Raw genomic sequence first — 18,251 nt, 5'->3', positions numbered from 1 at the left:
GCAGGCTGCTGCTGACAGGCTCACCCGAGGATATGCAGCTCTGGCCATGCTAGAGCGGAGATGCCACCAGGCACACTTTCAGGAACCCCGCACGAAGGGGTGGCTTTTCGACACCTTAGTCACCCCGGCCTTGATGTACTCGGCGGCAGTATGGGCACCAGGATTGACAGCTGACCAGTGGACACAGCTTGAGAGGCCACAGGTATGAATGATCTCACGCTTGCTCCGCAGCAAGAAGACAGTGCCACATGACATTATTAGAGCCGAGCTCGCCACACACCACCCATGGTGGTAGAGGCACTATTCCAGACATTCTGCTTCATCCAGAGGATGAGAGAGCTACCTCCTGACAGACTTACTCGTAGAGCATTTGAGGCAGCTATACAGCTATCAGAGAGTGGGCATGAGAGAGCATGGTACTCACAGGTCAGAGCATGGTTTGAGGGACACGGTCTTGACATGGAGAGCCTACCACCATTCCAGTACGACCCCCACTCACCATATGTTCACCTCTCTCGCAGTGAGAGGAACTTGGTACTGAGACAGGATCTGTGGCAGCTATACACTAGGAGAGTCTGGGAGTCACCTGGCTTGGGGACGAGGATGTCAGATTACAGAGACCAGTTTCTCACCATATTGTCCGGGGGGTTCATACAGAGACCACGCTACATGGACACATATATGCCACATAGCTCACGGGTGGCGATTGGTCAGCTGAGAGTGGCTTCACACAGGTTAGAGATTGAGATCGGGCGACATACTGGTGTTCCCAGGGAGGAGCGCGTCTGCAGAGCCTGCACAGAGGAGGTGGAGAGTGAGGAGCACTTTGTATGTAGATGCAGAGCATACACTGAGATCAGAGGCAGGTATGAGGCCCTATTCAGAGGACAGCCCACTCTCCGAGAGATCATGGACTCTCGAGATCAGAGACAGCTCGGACGGTTCTTACTAGAGATACAGAGCCATCGGGACACACTACTACAGCCACACACAGCTACACAGACAGAGGGGAGACAGTCGCAGCTCACAGACTTCTTTCAGAGGATTACCGCCCCTCCCCCACCAGACACTCCGAGGGGAGTGACACTCCCACAGGCGGAGGTGAGCCGAGCTAGACGACGACCACGAGTCACAGGCTACAGGGGCGCGAGCTCCCACCACCGACAGATCGAGGAGATCCGAGCCCGGGAGCGCCGTGCCACTGAGGAGCGAGTGGCCCGGATGAGGGCCGACCCGACAGCTTTCATCCGTGCAGCCTTGGCACCAGACCCGCCCATGTACCACATCTTACATCCCCCCATTAGTACAGGATGGAGCTAGATAGCTTGATGCATTCTCATGATTGTACTACCTTGAGCATATAGACATGCATATACCCCTAGAGATAGAGCTCCATCCCTCCTCAGATACCCCACTACCTACACTCAGTTCAGTTTTGTATCAGTTTTTGTTTCATTTGTCTTTCCGATAGACGGATGACATACACACCATGTACATTTGATTTGTCTCATAGGCCGATTTCGGCCTGACATAGACGTTAAAAATCTTTCTTTCTTTTTTCTTTTCTCTCTCTCTCTCTCTCTCTCTCTCTCTCTCTCTCTCTCTCTCTCTCTCTCTCTCTCTCTCTCTCCTCTCTCTCTCTCTCTCTCTCCTCTCTCTCTCTCTCTCCTCTCTCTCTCTCTCTCTCTCTCTCTCTCTCTCTCTCTCTCTCTCTCTCTCTCTCTCTCCTCTCTCTCTCTCTCTCTCTCTCTCTCTCTCTCTCTCTCTCTCTCTCTCTCTCTCTCTCTCTCTCTCTCTCTCTCTCTCTCTCTCTCTCTCTCTCTCTCTCTCTCCTCTCTCTCTCTCTCTCTCTCTCTCTCTCTCTCTCTCTCTCTCTCTCTCTTCTCTCTCTCTCTCTCTCCTCTCTCTCTCTCTCTCTCTCTCTCTCTCTCTCTCTCTCTCTCTCTCTCTCTCTCTCTCTCTCTCTCTCTCTCTCTCTCTCTCTCTCTCTCTCTCTCTCTCTCTCTCTCTCTCTCTCTCTCTCTCTCTCTCTCTCTTCTCTCTCTCTCTCTCTCTCTCTCTCTCTCTCTCTCTCTTCTCTCTCTCTCTCTCTCTCTCTCTCTCTCTCTCTCTCCTCTCTCTCTCTCTCTCTCTCTCTCTCTCTCTCTCTCTCTCTCTCTCTCTCTCTCTCTCTCTCTCTCTCTCTCTCCTCTCTCTCTCTCTCTCTCTCTCTCTCTCTCTCTCTCTCTCTCTCCTCTCTCTCTCTCTCTCTCTCTCTCTCTCTCTCTCTCTCTCTCTCTCTCTCTCTCTCTCTCTCTCTCTCCTCTCTCTCTCTCTCTCTCTCTCCTCTCTCTCTCTCTCTCTCTCTCTCTCTCTCTCTCTCTCTCTCTCTCTCTCTCTCTCTCTCTCTCTCTCTCTCTCTCTCTCTCTCTCTCTCTCTCTCTCTCTCTCTCTCTCTCTCTCTCTCTCTCTCTCTCTCTCTCTCTCTCTCTCTCTCTCTCTCTCTCTCTCTCTCTCTCTCTCTCTCTCTCTCTCTCTCTCTCAGTTCAGTTGTTATTAAAGTGCTAAAAGTCTGTTGAGTCTGTTCTTTCCGTTGGCACGTGGTGCCCGTTCCCGTGACAGCAAATCAATCTCCGCAAACTTTCTAATGAACCGATTGACTGCCGACGTGAACAACCTTTTGAACTTTTCCAATGTCTTCGAAGCTTTCGTATGTAAGAACAGGATCGACCACCATGTTTGAGCGTTACCTTCCTTGACGGCTTCTAAGAACCGACCCCCAAAGAAAGCAGTGTCAACCTGTTGTATGTAGGCAAGAGCTCAATGGGCATCCTTGAAGCTTGAGAAACTGTCAAACCATATGGCTTGACCCCATTCTTGAACTCTTTGGTCTTCTTTTTCTTCTTTTTCGAGTAATCAAATTGCAAGTTTTTCTTAAAGGAGATTCAATGTCTAGGTCATATTGTCTCCCAAACAGGAATTTGACTGGACCCTAAAAAGTTGAACACCCGCAAAAGGAAATTAAGGGGTCTACAGAGTACCTCTTTCTCAAAGAACCAACAACCTGGATTGACTCCCAAACATCCCCATCAACCATCATGCATAGGCATATCCGAGTAGTCCCACGATAACTGGCACCAATCATCTGGAATGGCATCCTTAATCTCAACTACCGGAGGTGCAATCCCCTTGCGAATAGAGAAAAGCTATGCAATAAAATCCACATCAACGCATCTCTACTGCATCCACTCTGCCAAGAAGGATGTTTGGGCAGCATCCCATCCCACCCAATCAATCTGGGTCTGCTCCCTTACAATAAGGAGTTCTGTATCACAGGAGGCTGATGCACTCACTCCTTTGCTGTGCTAGGCCAATGATCAAGCCCAGTCGCATGAACCATCACTAACCTCAAGACTATTCGCAATAAATGGAGAGCGCTCCGAAAGCTGTAGAGGGGCCTCAACAAAAATGATGCACCATGAGCTCCGCCACTGGCTATCAGCCACCTGTCCATGTCTAGGTATGCAACAATCTCTCAAATACACGGTAAAACCATGGATGGGAGCTGGTAGCATATCCAGTGTCCCTCGCTTATATTTAAGTTCTGTCAGCAATGTATATTGAGTCCACACCCACGGTCCCACCCCCTCCTAAACAGGCAAGAGCCAAGGAACTCGTAGCTGCCTTAAAGGAAGCTACAGCCTACTTTTGGGAATAACCTCTTCTAATGATGCTTTAACCGCCTTGCAAATATGTTTCTTCAAGAATCTTTTTCGAATCTGGTCCTAAGGTAAACAATCGTGAATGTTTACCTGCCATTGAAGACCTTCGGGACAAACTAGTGGATTGTAAAAGCTGTCCTGCTGAGATACTGATATGGGCTCTACAGGCACAAAACTCAGACTTGCATTTTGCTTTGCCAGCAATGTGACGATTTGAGCATACCCATCACGATTACAACTATTATAGAACCCTGCTGTCAACTCTGCTGCATGGCTGGGGGCATTGTAAGTCCAATGAACTGCCGATACCTGAAAATTATGCGATCAGCTCATCAATAAGCCGCAAGGCTGTTAATATTGAGGAGCTTAATTACAGAGTGCAGCATACATACTTTTGCGGCTAATTTTGTGCCCTTGAACAATATATTTGCCACTGATAGCACCTGCTCACCATGGTCAAGTAGCACTCCTGAATACCATTGAAGGAAAAATCGACCATAAAATCTATCATAATCACCTCCATCAGCAAAAAAAAGAGCATCCTGAGGTGAAGAATTATAATATCCAGCCGTCTCTGGCACCCTTCCCCACTCAACACACCCACGAGCAGCAGCTGCTAGCTTTAGGCTCTTGTCAAGATACTTGTCAAAGCACTACACATGAACAAAGTTTAAGGTTACTAACTCACAGCTACAAAACCCCACATTCCATAACAGTAAACATTGTACACGGAGCATCATGAAACATGGAATTTGCAGGCAATGAAACCCATATGTGGAAATTGTGAAATTTGGCTCTCTATATCTATACCTAAATAAACATGGAAAAGGCCTAAATTTACATGGGAGAAAAATGCAATTTATAGACCTTGGTAAACATGCACAGACAACATAACTATCAATCATACATGTTATTGAGTAGATACTATGAAATCCCCACTAAAGTCATCCAATAGACATTGAGTAGACATCCAATAGTCATCCATACATGTTATTGAGTAGATACTATGAAATCCCCACTAAAGTCATCCAATAGACATTGTAGAACTAGGCACCACCACTCCCTCCCCCTCTTTCCCAAAAGACACACGCACATCTGTCAAGAAACACAACCATTTTTTGATGCCAGCATGCTTAAGATCGAGGTATAACATAAATAACAATGTCATTGTTTTCCAGATTTTTTTATTCTTAGACAAGCAAATTTTATTAATGTAGTGTGCAACCTGAAATTGTCCAATGCCAGGGTAAATCCAGCCATGCTCCTTGCAATGGGAAGGATACTGAAGTTCCCCTTTTGCCCCTAGACCAACTTCCACACAGATTATTGTCTTATCCTGAAAGAAGTGCTCAAAAGTCTGCCGGAAACTTCGCATAAAGTCATAATACACCTACAATATGCATTCACATTAAAACACTGAAGATAGTGTGCAGGACTCACATTTGATATACAAAATGTAAGAGGCATCTTAAATCCTTTAAAAGTAGAAAAAAATGATTCTGCAATAAAGACAGAAAAGCCTGTAATGTTACCTCCATGCCTGTTCTGCCATTCAAAACCCGTTCCCTGTCCACCCCCCACGACAGGCATTGTCTGTTACGACGACCCTCTCGATCTGTGAAAAAAATGTCTGGGTTCTCTTCTCCAATGTCCAATATCCACCCTGGCAGAGAGATAACCATGTCGTTTTCAACATACTCATGAAAGGATATGGCCACCTGATTTGATAAAACCATAAGTCAAACCAATTAAAATCTATATTCACACAATTCATTGGCTACAAAATATGAATGAACAAATTAATGCCTGTAGCTTCAGTTCTGCTTCCCGTATGGCATGGAAAAGTTTCACATAGCCAGACCAATCATATTGTTGAGGATTCTCTCTCTCCACTAAGCCCCAGCAGCATTCAACCATAATCCCATCAATATTTGCAGACTTGATCTCACAAAGACTACGCTTCAACCCTTCTGAGCTCACCAACTGGTTCTTGTCCTTGAAAACAGAAAGCTGCAAGACAGATGACTCGGTCTTCATGACTGCACCTTGCAAAATATGAATGATTGACGTTCTTCCATAAAACAGATTAACACAATGACCACACAAAATACAACCTATGCAATATATTGTAAGCCCACTCAAAAACCGTCCAGCATATGATTAAAGTAACAGGAGAATTGCTGTGCGTGCAAAACCTACCCTCATAGCCACTCAACTTTAATTCATAAAATCTAAAAGATTCAAGATAAAGCCAAACACAATAAACTCTGTCGCCAAATGATACGTGGCAAGACCCATCCTGCAGATGGACAGACCAGAACAGAAAACAGAGCGAGAGAGATTGCTGCTGTGAAACTGTATGACCCGTGAAACGTGGCACAAAACGCGGCATCCATATTGATGTGGCAGTGGCTAAGCGTCCTAACATGGCACATTTCATGCATGCTTTTTATTGTAGATACCCTATGGGTTATTTTAAGTGCTTTTAAGGACTGTCGTAAATATCATATGCTTTCGTATTGCTTTTGGGGCCGGTGCTATAAATCAAAGGCCATGGGCCTCATTAGTTTTGAAATTATGTGAGTGGGCTCACACAAAACAATTATAACCACGACAGCTCATCAATGTAAAAAGAAGTTAACTGCAATACACTTCTTGTTAACAACAATTGTTAACAAGAAGGGTCCCGATTAACAACTTGTGGCATTTGCTGGTGCATCAGCAGGACAATGCGCCGACAGAGCTTTGCAGAGCCTGAGGCAAAGTGAGGGACCAAGAGGCCTTGATCTTCTTCGACATGGGTGCCAAGATCAGCGTTATTCCACCAGAGATGGCGGCAATGAAGCCTAGGGAGATGGGACCATAGATGGATGTGACTTGGGCACTAGGGGATGAGGTGGTAGTGACACCTTTGATTGGCGAACTCCGTTTGCATGTTTAAGGGTAGGACTTTCATATTATGCCTTTGGAGGGGTGATATTCTTTTCACGATGCCGATGCCCTGGCACCACAAGAAAAGTGACAGTGTGGGCTCAGGCTCAAAAACTCTAATTGAAGAATCACACCAAGGACCTTGTCATAGATGACTTTGACGGGAGTCTGTCCCTATTGAATCTCCTTCTACAGTTTCTAAATTAATAAAATCACATAACTCTCCTTACCTAATCTTTGTCACACAGAGGCATTCATCCAAGTGCAATTCTAATGTGTCTAACTTAGAATCTGAGTGTTTTATTTTCTCGAGTCTTATCAAGATTGTTCTTTGGAGTCTTCCTGGCAAGCTTCTTCTTGAATGGCAAGACCAACTGTCACAAATCAGCCCTAAAAGTGAGGTGCACAACACAAATCAACCCTTTGTTTTATAAGCCAAGGGGTTGGATAATTGAAAAGCCAAAGGCCGAACAAATGAAAAGCCAAAGGTCGGTCAAATGAAAAGCCAAAGGTCGAATAAATGAAAAGCCAAAGGTCAGACAATTGAAAAGCCAATGGTCAGGGGCACTCAAAAGGCTAGGCCAGTACCTGTTTAAAGACTCCTTCGAGAGCATGTAAGGAGGAAGAATGGAGCATCCATTGCCCATCTCTTTGAGCATGTGTGAAGACAACCAAGGCTTTGAGCTTTCTTGAAGACGACGAAGGCTGGAGCACTTGTGAAGATCAAGAAAACCTTGACAGCAACTTGTATTAGCCATCTTTTGCAATATAAAAGAAATACCCTTCATGGACACTGGCCAACACTTCTCGAGAAGAAACTCCGCAATCCTATGTCTTTTTGGATAGTCTACGACGTTAAAACTCTCTTCTTCTTCTTCTTCTTCTTCTTCTTCTTCTTCTCTCTCTCTCTCTCTCTCTCTCTCTCTCTCTCTCTCTCTCTCTCTCTCTCTCATTTTGTCATTTCATTTTGTTACTCTGACTTTGTATCAGATCCACCGCATTGTAACGCTCTGGTCTCATAGGTCATTTTGGCCTTTTGAAGACCTTAATATAACATTTCATTTCTCTCTCCCCCCTTGAAGTGTCTGCTATTGTGATTCACCGTCCATTCTTGACGTACAGAAAGGTTTCAATGATATTAGAGCTCAGTCGATTGTTCTTCTACAAACAATTCGATCTTTCCAAAGGTAGCAGAGTGCGATGACTTTAAAGGCAACCTCATGCAAAGATGAAGAGGAGAACAACATCAATGATGTGGATAACGCGGATGCGCTTGATTTGCTATTAAATTCACCAACATATATGGCTGAAATGTTTTTTTTTTAATTCTATTCAAATTTCGCCGCACCAAAGTTATCTAACTCTCCAAGATGATAGTACAGCACCATTTGGAACGTGGGCAAAGTAGGGCTGATGATCTGTTTTAACCACTGAATCTGTGCCAAGAAGGTAATGTTTCCAAGTGCAATAAGCATATACAATAGCCAAAAATTCCTTATCATATGCTGGGTATCGCATCTGTATTGCTAACACGATCATTTTGCATGAGAACACCACCTGATGCTCGATCAGAAGCATCTGTCATCACGTCACATGGTTGAGTAGGATCTGCAATTGCTAAGACAGGTGTTGTCGTCAAAGCATGCTTGAAATTCATTGAAGGACTTTTCTGCTTCGGGAGTCCAATGTAACTTATCCTTCTTTGTCAATTCCGTTAGAGGAGAAGCAATATCTGAGAACTTATAGACTTTGGTGTGATAAAAATTAGCAAGACCCAAGAAAGATCGCAAATTTGTACTAGTGAGAGGTAAAGGCCAATCAACAATGACCTTGATCTTCTTTGGATCCACAGCAATCCCTGTAGCAGAAATCACATGTCCAAGGTATTCACGTGATCCTTGAAAAACTCACTTTTCTTCTTGTTGATGTACAATACATTTGTACGTAATGTCTCAAAGACAATCTGCAAGTGTTCTTTGTGATCTTCCATAGTTTTGCTGAAGACAAGGATGTCGTCAAAGTATACTATCACAAGTTTATCCAAATAAGAGCCAAAAATTTCATTCGTCAAGGTCATAAAGGTTGTTGGGACATTGGTTAACCCAAAAGGAATGACCAGAAATTTATAATGACCATACTTTGTCCAAAAAGTTGTTTTGTATTCATCGCCAATTCTAATGTGAATCTGGTGATAACCTGACTTTAGATCGATCTTGGGATAGACCCTTGAACCCAGTAGTTCATCGATGGGAGGTAAAGGAAATTTTTTTTTTATCGTCAACTTATTGAGAGCACGATAATCAATGCAAAGATGCATGGAGCCATCCTTCTTTTTTACCAATAAGACTGGAGCGCCAAAAGGACTTTTGATGGGACGGATATGACCTTTATCCAATAAATCTTCCAATTGTCACTGAATTTCTTGAGATTTTGAATATGAAACGCGATAAGGAGCTCGAATTGGAGGAGGTTGTCTGGGAATCAAATCAATGGAATGATCCACAGGACGACGAGGAGGTAATGTAGTTGGGAGCTCATCAGGAAATAAGTCCATGAATGGTTTAGAGAAGGACTGTTGCAAGTAAGCAGTGGGTGATGTTGAGGATTTTGATGTGTAATCTGTTTCTGCTTCTTTTTCTCGCAACATAACCAAGGTTGTTGCACAATCACGCTTGCGAACCAAACGCTTAACTTGTAAAGCTAAGACTAAGGTGATAGGCTTTGCATTAAAAAGACCACGACGTTCCACTTCTCGATGATCATGATAAAGCCGAATAGAATGATCTCTGAAGCTGATGACAGGATCATATTGGTACAGCCAAGATTGACCAAGAATCATGTTCTAGTGTGATAATGGCATTACGGCAAAGCTTAACTGATCCTGATAATCCTGAATCTGAAACTGTAATTGTAATTGTTGAAGCTTCTTGTTGCAGTTCAAAAACGAACCATCTGCAAGTTCCACTTGAAAAGCTTCCAAATTCTGTTGGGTTGGTAGGTGAAGCTTGCTCACTAAGGAAGTGCTCACAAAATTTGTGGAACATCCACTCTCCACGAGCACATTGATTGGATGTTGACCAATGAAACCAAGAAGGCTAAGAACCTGGTTAGAAAGATCAATAGGAACTGAGGTGCGATTGTGGGCATTTAGCATCAAGGCGCTAACCACTTTGGATACTCGAATCGCATGAACTTCCTGTTTGCCTTTGTCCATTACAGGAGGTGGACAATGTTCTGAATCTGACACGACTCCATATTTGAATTTTGCCGTATATTTGAAGGGTTTGGATGCTTCGGGCATTCATACTGTAACAGACTTGGACACTCCAAGTCAACAATCAACCGCGACAGCACCAAATAACCACTTCAAAACAATTCACAGATCACAATAGATTTGCACTGGCCCAGCGGAGTTCCGTGCCTAGAGATATTGGCCCCAAAGACTGGCGCCCCTTTCGGTATTTCTTTTTATATGAATCAATCATCAAAGTACAAAAGAGCGGTTAGGGTTTCACTCTCAGACTCTGCGTCCAGATGCTCTGAAAAGTGAGGCACTCACCACTAATTTAAAGGTTACATGGGATGCCCAAAAACAGAGCCCCAAAAGCTTCAAATCAAAAGCAATTGCTCTCTCTCTCTCTCATAGAGAGTCAAAACATCAAAGCAAAAGCATTCTCTCTCTTTCTCATTTAAGTAGAGAAAAAGCGAAATTTGCGTCGCTCATCATTTTCCCAAAAAAAAATAATAATAATAATCCGCCTCATCGATTTCCGGAAATTAGGGTTTCTGGCAGAAATTAGGGTTTCTGTTGTCCGCCACGTCATCACTTTGTGACATACCCCCCTCTTGAAAGCATTGTAATCGACCGCGATTACGCCTGCAAAACCGACAAAAGCCATAAACCGTCTTAGCAGACACTGACTGTTAGTACCTACGTACTAGGAACACACATCTAGCACATGTACAAAATCGACAGTCACATCACACGACATCACAGGACATCACATGACATTCAACATTCATTCGGATCTTAGACCATGATTTATCGACAATGTAGCTAGCAATCACATCTAGGTCCAATCAGGACCTCATCGATGTCCGATTGACTAACCCCTATTGCAACCATGTCTATTCGAGATGAATCAGACCGAAATGCTGCAGTCATTTCGGCTATCAGTTCCTGCACTCACAAGAAGTCAAGAACAAATCAGTATCATAATCAGGAATTCCATTTCATAAAGTCATCCAGCAGAATACTGTCAGCTCTCAGTATCCCTGAAGCTCAAAGAGACATCAGTGACTTTAGTATCAAAATCGAGGCATCTGTTGACAAAGGAGCGGAGTAACTCCCCTCTTGTGCATCCCACTGCACCAGATCTTCGGCCAAGCTGAGTTCCTGGGTTCCGTTTGGAGTAGACTATGCTAAACCAAAACATCGAGGTAAAGTTTCACAATCCGAGGAGTATCTGCTAGGTCCTCCTCCTCCATCCACTTCGCATCAAATGCAGGAAAGTTCTTGAACTTAACCAAGAACCGCCTTCGGACTTTACCGTTCTTCGTATCATTATGTGCCAAAATCTGTTCAGGAACAAGGATCTCCTCGTTTTCTTTCACTTTGGGTTCCTCATCAGGCTCCCCATCATCAGGCACATCACACTTAACAGGTTTCAAGAGACTCACATGCAATGCATTGTGAATCCTCCCAAGTATCTGGCAGTTTCAATCGGAAGGAGACATCATTTATCTTGTCAGTAATCTGGAAAGGGCCGTAGTATCGCATACTAAGCTTTGGAAAAAGCCTCTCCTTTCCCTTGTTCTTTCGTAGGCGTGCCTTCTCAAAACGTAAGAGCACCCAATCATCCTCCTTCAATTTCATGTCGCGACGATGGCGATCCGCTGCCTTTTATGTCGTTCTTGAGACTTCTGCAAAGTCTCGCGAACCTTGGCAAAAGCCGTATCCAGATCTCGCGTATATTCATCCGCTTCAAAGATCTTATCTTTCGTGCTCAGGAAGGGTGGAACCTTTGCAGCACCTTCAACAATCTCAAATGGCGCCTTCCCCGTCGACGAGTGTATCGTGTTATTGTAGGCAAATTCCACCAAAGGTAAATATCTTTCCCATTGAGTCTTCTGATCTGAGATATAAAACTTCAATAAATCTAGAACCACTGAATTGGCAATCTCGGATTGCCCATTAGTCTGCGGGTGGAACGATGACGAGAACTGCAACCGCGTGCCAATGTTCTCCCAAATTGCCTTCCAAAACAAACTCGTAAATCTGGGGTCTTTGTCGGAGACAATTTTCTCAGGCATGCCATGTAATCTGAAAATCTGGGCCACAAACAGTCTCGCTAAGTTATCCGGCTTGACTGTTTTCTTCACTGGAATGAAATGAGCCTGTTTGCTAAATTTGTCAATAACAGTCCAGATACCATCATGACCACTCTATGTTCTCGGGAGATCAAAAATGAAATCCATCGCTATACTTTCCCAGGGGCGGGTGGGTATGGGTAAAGGCTGTAACAATCCCTGTGCTTTATGCCTGTTAAACTTGACCTTCTGGCATACCAAGCAACTGCGCACAAACTCTTCCACATCTTTCTTGATGTCTCGGCCAAAAGCAATATCTCTCTACCCCTTTCATGGTGGTAGCAATGCCGCGGTGACCCGTAAAAGGTGGACAATGGCATTCAGTCATAACCTTTTCCCTCAACGGCTGTGTAACGCACAACATAGTCTTTTTCATCAAGTAGCCTTCCCGAAGGGAGTATCCAGCTACTATCTCCCCATCCCGTATCCGTGTGAAAATATTTGCAAAATCTGTATCTGTGGCATACTGATCGACCATATCCTCGAAGCTCCTATGATGTATCGCGGAAATAGCCAGAACCAACGGTTTCCGAGACAAAGCATCTGCCACCACATTCTTCTGTCCCTGCACATGGACAATCTGGAAGTGGAACTGTGACAAGATGTTCGCCCACCGCATCTGTTTTTCCGAAAGCTGCTTCTGTGACAAGAAGTAGCGCAAACTCTGATGGTCTGTAAAGACAGTAAAATCCGCTCCGAGTAGGTAATGCCGCCACTGAGTAAGAGCATGGATAACCGCCAAAAGATCTTTCTCATAGATCTGTGCTGTCATCTCCGGCCTAGAGAACAAACGGCTCTCGTAAGCTATGACATGGCCTTCTTGCATCAAGACCGCACCCAGACTACGACCACAAGCATCACAAAATACTTCAAATGACTTCTGCAAGTCCGGCAAAGTCAAAATAGGTCCCGTAGTCAATTTCTCTTTCAATGTCCGAAAAGCAGTCACCTCTGTGGGTCCACGAAAAAGGTACTCCTTTCTGTGTCAAGGTATGCAAAGGGGAAGCAACCTCTGCAAACTTTCGTATGAACCGCCTATAGTACGAACACAGTCCCAAGAAGCTTCTAACTTCATGGACATTCCTCAAATCGGGCCAATCACGGATAGTCTCTATCTTGGCCGGGTTCATTTGCACTCTTGCTGTTGACACAATGTGTCCCAAAAAATGTATCTTTGGTAGGAAAAATTCACTTTTCGTAGCATTAATCACTAATGTGTGATCTCGTAATGCCTGAAAGACTTGAAGCAGATGATCTCTGTGTTTTGCCTCATTCTTGGAGAAAACAATGATGTCGTCAAAGAAAGTGCCAACAAATAGCCTGTACTCTCGAAAAATCCTATCCATCATCCGGTTAAATGTCGCAGGAGCATTGGTTAAGCCGAAAGGCATCACCAAAAACTCAAATAACCCAAAAGTCGTCCGAAAAGCTGTCTTGTAGACATCTCCTGGTGCTATCCTGATCTGATGATATCCACTCTTCAAGTCAATCCTGCTAAAGCACGAGGATCCCTGTAACCTGTCGAGTATATCATCGATCCTAGGAATCGGAAATCTATTCTTGATGGTGATTTCGTTGAGAGTGCTATAATCGATGCACATTCTCCAAGATCCGTCTTTCTTCAAAACCAACAACACTAGAGAGCAATACGGTGAAGTACTAGGCTGGACAAGACCCTTTTCCAAGAGGTCTTTCACTGAGTTCATAATCTTTTCATTCTGTACTCGGCTCACACGATAAGGTGGCCGATTCGGTGGCGTGCTTCCAGATATCAGATCAATGGTATGATCTTCAGGCCCTCTCAAAAGCAATCGGCACGAGCGTGGAGAAAAAAAAAAAATCTTGGCGTTCTTTTCTTCAGGTCAAAACATATTCAACCTTTATCCATCGTTCAGTTCTCCCAAAAGAATGAGTAAGAAAACTGAAGTTCATCAAGTACAATCTCTAAGCCCTTCATTTATCAAAGTCGCTTTCTCTGCCCGGTAGTCAACCACGGCGTAGTTCTTGTGGTACCAAGGGATCCCGAGTAGAACGTCACTCACGTGCCCTGAACACCCCTGTCATTGCAAACGAAGTTTGCCAATGCTCGGTGTAATGGCAACATCCCATCCGGCGTCAGTCTGTCGGGCGTGGTTCCAAATCGAGCCGCCAATTCCAAGTGAAAAGAAGTTGGCCTTGGCTCCTTCAAAAGAGCTTCCTGATCCTTCACTTTGCCCCGAAAGCGGCAAAGTTTGTACTTTCATTCATTAGATTCGGTGCAGGTCCCACCCCATGTGGTACCGGTTCTGCTTTTCTATCTGCCTTTTCTGCCACATTCCTCGGCTGCTCTCGAACTCTCAGGCCTGTCGTCGTCTTTATCATGCTGTTCTTTCTGTGCCGTATCAGGGCACTTCGCGGAAATATGTCCATGTTCCCCGCATCCAAAGCACTTCCCCTCTCTGATGAAGCGAGCTCTCTCCTCAGGAGTAAGCTTGGGTCGTGCATCCTTTTTCTCTGGCTTGCTCTTTTTCTTTCTATTTTCATTCCCAGAAGTCTGTTCGGCTCGTTGTGTCATGGCCTTATTTGTGGGGTAGGTCAAACTGCCAAAGTGAATGGCAAAGCCCCGCTTCGCATGACTCATCAACTCCTGAATAGAAGCTGACTTCTGTTCGAAGCAGTGATCTAGGATCTTTGTAGGTAGACTCAAGGTAAACCGCTCAATCTGTTCTCTGAACGAGATCTTCTTGAATGAAGAGGCGGGTAAGTTCCAAAATCTTTCACAATAAGCATTGATTGTATCTTTCTTGGTCATCCGAAGATGGTTCCAAGCAGCTCGTACATCTCGTTCATATTCTTGCGTCAACCAAGAAGAAATAAAAAGCTTCTTAAATTTCAGCCATGTAACTAGCACAGTCTTGCTTAATAGAAGCGTGGACCACCAAGTACGAGCATTCCCCTTAAAGTAAGAGGCAGCTCTTCGAATCTTGGAGTGCTCTGAATAGCGTCCTCCCGCGAAAGCGATGTCAAACTGCTGTATAAAAGACAAAGCCTTCGAAGCATCTGAGTATCCTGAAAAAGTATCAAACTTGATCGAGTGGCCACCTTCCTTAAACTCTCGGACTTTCTTGCTTTTATCTTCGAGAAAGTCTTACTGGTTGGCTTTGTAAAAATTATTCTTGTTCGCATAAAACTTTCCGTCATCGGAATCTGAGCTGTCTGTAGACGAGTCCTCAGTAGAACTGTCAGTCTCTGGGCGAGATGTAGCCTTCTTTGCCTTTTTCTTGCCCTTTCCGAAGCTTTGTTTCTTGCTTCGCTTTTTGCTTTTTCTGTCTTCTTCGCTCGAATCCGAGGAGCTAGAAGAACTGTCAGAAGAAGAAGAAGAAGAACTGGGTAGGTCTTCAAACTTGACGCGCTTCTTCAATTTCTTTGCCTTGTCAAATGTCGACCGACGACCCAAATATCCCGGGAAGTCAGTGCCTTTCTTCTGCTTTTTGCCGTGCTTTTTGGCTTTCTTTTGCGTGTCAAAAAGCTGAGCAATCCGTGCATCAACCACGTTCTCCAGTTCCTTCTCCGTATATTTCTTGGAGGCAGAAGGTTTCTTGAGAGCGGGTTTCGGGAGTGGTGTTGTGGTTCTCTGCCACTCCATCTGTACCTCTTTCAAAGAGGTCTGGTTCATATATTTTGCCATCTTCGGGTCCTTGGCAAAATTGAGCATCATCTTTGTTGCATCGCTGATCAACTGGCGACGCTCTATCTCTCGCCGCTCCGCCTGAGTAGGCCGAGGCGGGCCATACTCTCAGTCTGAATCTTCGTTGTGATCCCAGCCCGCATCTCCAGATGCAGAGGGAGTCGACTGATCATTGCCTGAAGCCATAGGTGCCGCTTAAAAAAATTCGGGGATCGGATTTCCCGCAGAAGAGAAATCGGCCGTGCTCTGATACCACTGTAACAGACTTGGACACTCCAAGTCAACAATCAACCGCGACAGCACCAAATAACCACTTCAAAACAATTCACAGATCACAATAGATTTGCACTGGCCCGGCGGAGTTCCGTGCCTAGAGATATTGGCCCCAAAGACTGGCGCCCCTTTCGATATTTCTTTTTATATTAATCAATCATCAAAGTACAAAAGAGCGGTTAGGGTTTCACTCTCAGACTCTGCGTCCAGATGCTCTGAGAAGTGAGGCCCTCACCACTAATTTAAAGGTTACAAGGGATGCCCAAAAGCAAAGCCCCAAAAGCTTCAAATCAAAAGCAATTGCTCTCTCTCTCATAGAGAGTCAAAACATGAAAGCAAAAGCATTCTCTCTCTCTTTCTCATTTAAGTAGAGAAAAAGCGAAATTTGCGTCGCTCATCATTTTCCAAAAATATATATATTTTTATTTTTTTTTTAATAATCCGCCTCCGCGATTTCCCGAAATTAGGGTTTCTGGCAGAAATTAGGGTTTCTGCTGTCCGCCACGTCATCACTTTGTGACACATACCACCTGTGTGGACCACCACAAATTGTGCACAATCTTGTGCGGTTGGACTGAGAGGTGGAGGGAGCCGATGAAGAGGCTTGTTGCTCTACTGAATCATTACAACGGTCGTTACGTCGACGGTCGCGGACCGAAACTGTCCTCGATTCCAATTGTTGTTGCTGGAAGAGGAACCGTTATATGAAGCTGCTGCTTGTCCAGAGAACCGAGGCCGAAAACACTGTTGTCTAGAAAATTGTTATCCAGAAGACTGAGGCTGCTGTGGTGAGCGCCGATTAGGATTAAAGTTGTTTGGGCGACCACATTGAGAAAAGCGACCACTGGTTGAAGACTGATTGCCCATAAATGAGGTCCGTGATGGACGGCGATTGTCTCCAAGCCGTTCGACATAAGCAATGGCAGCATCCAGTGTAGTTGGGTTAAACTTTTGCACATCATCCTTCAGGTTGGGTTCTAGTCCGTGGATAAAACTGTGTAGTTTATCCGATGAACTGAGGGTCTCTATCTCCAGAGTTAGCCTTTGGAACTCTGTGATATACGCGGCCAAGGAACCTGTTTGGTTCAGGCGGCGGAGAGCAGACCGGGCATGAAAGTCTGCATTCACAGGCTCAAAGGCTTTACGAATGGAACGCCGGAATTTGTCCCATGAAGGGGTGCGTTTATCGTCAGCAACTCTACGTTGCCACCACAGGAATGTTGTATCTTTTAATAATGAACTGGCCAATGTAACTTTCTTACTTTCCACCAAGTCCGTATTGGACAGGTAGAGTCTAGACCTCCATCTTAAATATCCATTGGTCTAGCACGCGCTTGTCGCGGCGACCATTGTATGGTTCTGGCAGCTTAACATCGAGCTTCTTTTTTTGTGCAGAATTAAGAATTTCTTAAAGAAGTTGTAATTCATTATTGTCTACCTCTGTTGTAGGATCTGGTTCGTCTTCGTGTGCGTCCACTGAAGCTTCTGAAGAAGAGGGTGAAGCAACAGAAGGGTTTGCTCGAGAAGTAGTGTGAGTCTGCTGCATCTGCTCCAAGCGAGTGTTGAGGGAAGCAAGACTTGTTGTAAAGTCTGTTGTAATTTGTAAAGCTTCCATTTGTTCCTTGAGGAGAGCAAGCATCGGTGCTTGTTGGCCATCATCTTCTGCTTGGGACGTCGACATAGTTCTGCCTCAGAGAGAGTACCGAGGAGAAGCTGGAGAAGTATGGGGCACGCAGATAGGAGAAGCCGCTACTGAAGATTCGCCAAACTCTGGTATGAAATCTGGATCCACGTTCGAATCCGCGAGATCCTCGATCTCGTCCAATGGAGGTGTTTCCTCTGGAGCGGGCGTCAAAGATGTATAATCTGGAATGAGAATCTCGCTGTGAACACGCACCAGTGGCTGGAGTGAAATAATATTGTTGATCACGTCCACTCTGCACTCTGTCAGTGAGTAGGCGAGATGAGGGGTCCGACCAAGGAAGTACTCGTAGTGTTGAAGATGCTATGCCACACCACCCAAGTCTGGAACTGTGTCGAGTGGCGGTGGGTGACGTATAATAGGTACTGTTGCGGAGCCGGTACAACCTAGGGTACAGGAACCGGTATCTCTGTTGGAACGGGAGTGCTTTCGGAAACTAGAGCGTTCACGGGAACAGGGTCGGGTTCCGGCGAATCGGGATTGATAATAAATTCGGGTTCCGGAGTATCGGGAATTACATTGACTTCGCGTTCCGGCAAAATTTCGTCCAGAATCTCGTCTATGTACGAGAGAAAAGGGATTTGGAACGTCGAAGGCATTGTCAGCC

General features: G+C 44.9%; 1 protein-coding gene across 4 annotated transcripts in view; it reads right to left on the bottom strand.

Annotated features, from left to right (window-relative positions):
* Positions 1–18,251, bottom strand: part of LOC147465609 (beta-amylase 2, chloroplastic-like) — an 89,085-nt gene that overhangs the window by 21,540 nt on the left and 49,294 nt on the right. For 2 of the 4 annotated variants that reach the window (XR_015189313.1, XM_086520863.1), the window contains exons 4-8: positions 5,508–5,711; positions 5,234–5,419; positions 4,927–5,091; positions 4,094–4,354; positions 3,792–4,010 (exon numbers count right to left, since the gene is read on the bottom strand). Coding sequence is in view for 3 of the 4 variants with exons in the window: in XM_086520863.1 (XP_086376989.1) it covers positions 3,792–4,010; positions 4,094–4,354; positions 4,927–5,091; positions 5,234–5,419; positions 5,508–5,711 (1,035 nt within the window). In the remaining variant the exon portion in view is untranslated. Of the gene's footprint in view, positions 1–3,791; positions 4,011–4,093; positions 4,355–4,926; positions 5,092–5,233; positions 5,420–5,507; positions 5,741–18,251 lie in introns of all 4 variants that reach the window. The other 2 variants (XM_086520875.1, XM_086520872.1) reach the window with 2 other exon arrangements.

This window comes from Adiantum capillus-veneris, chromosome 1, assembly GCF_014529385.1.
Source record: "Adiantum capillus-veneris isolate H3 chromosome 1, ASM1452938v2, whole genome shotgun sequence".
NCBI classification, from domain to species: domain Eukaryota; kingdom Viridiplantae; phylum Streptophyta; class Polypodiopsida; order Polypodiales; family Pteridaceae; genus Adiantum; species Adiantum capillus-veneris.
Note: the sequence above shows the minus strand (reverse complement) of the source record. Positions and strands in the feature narration are given on the sequence as shown.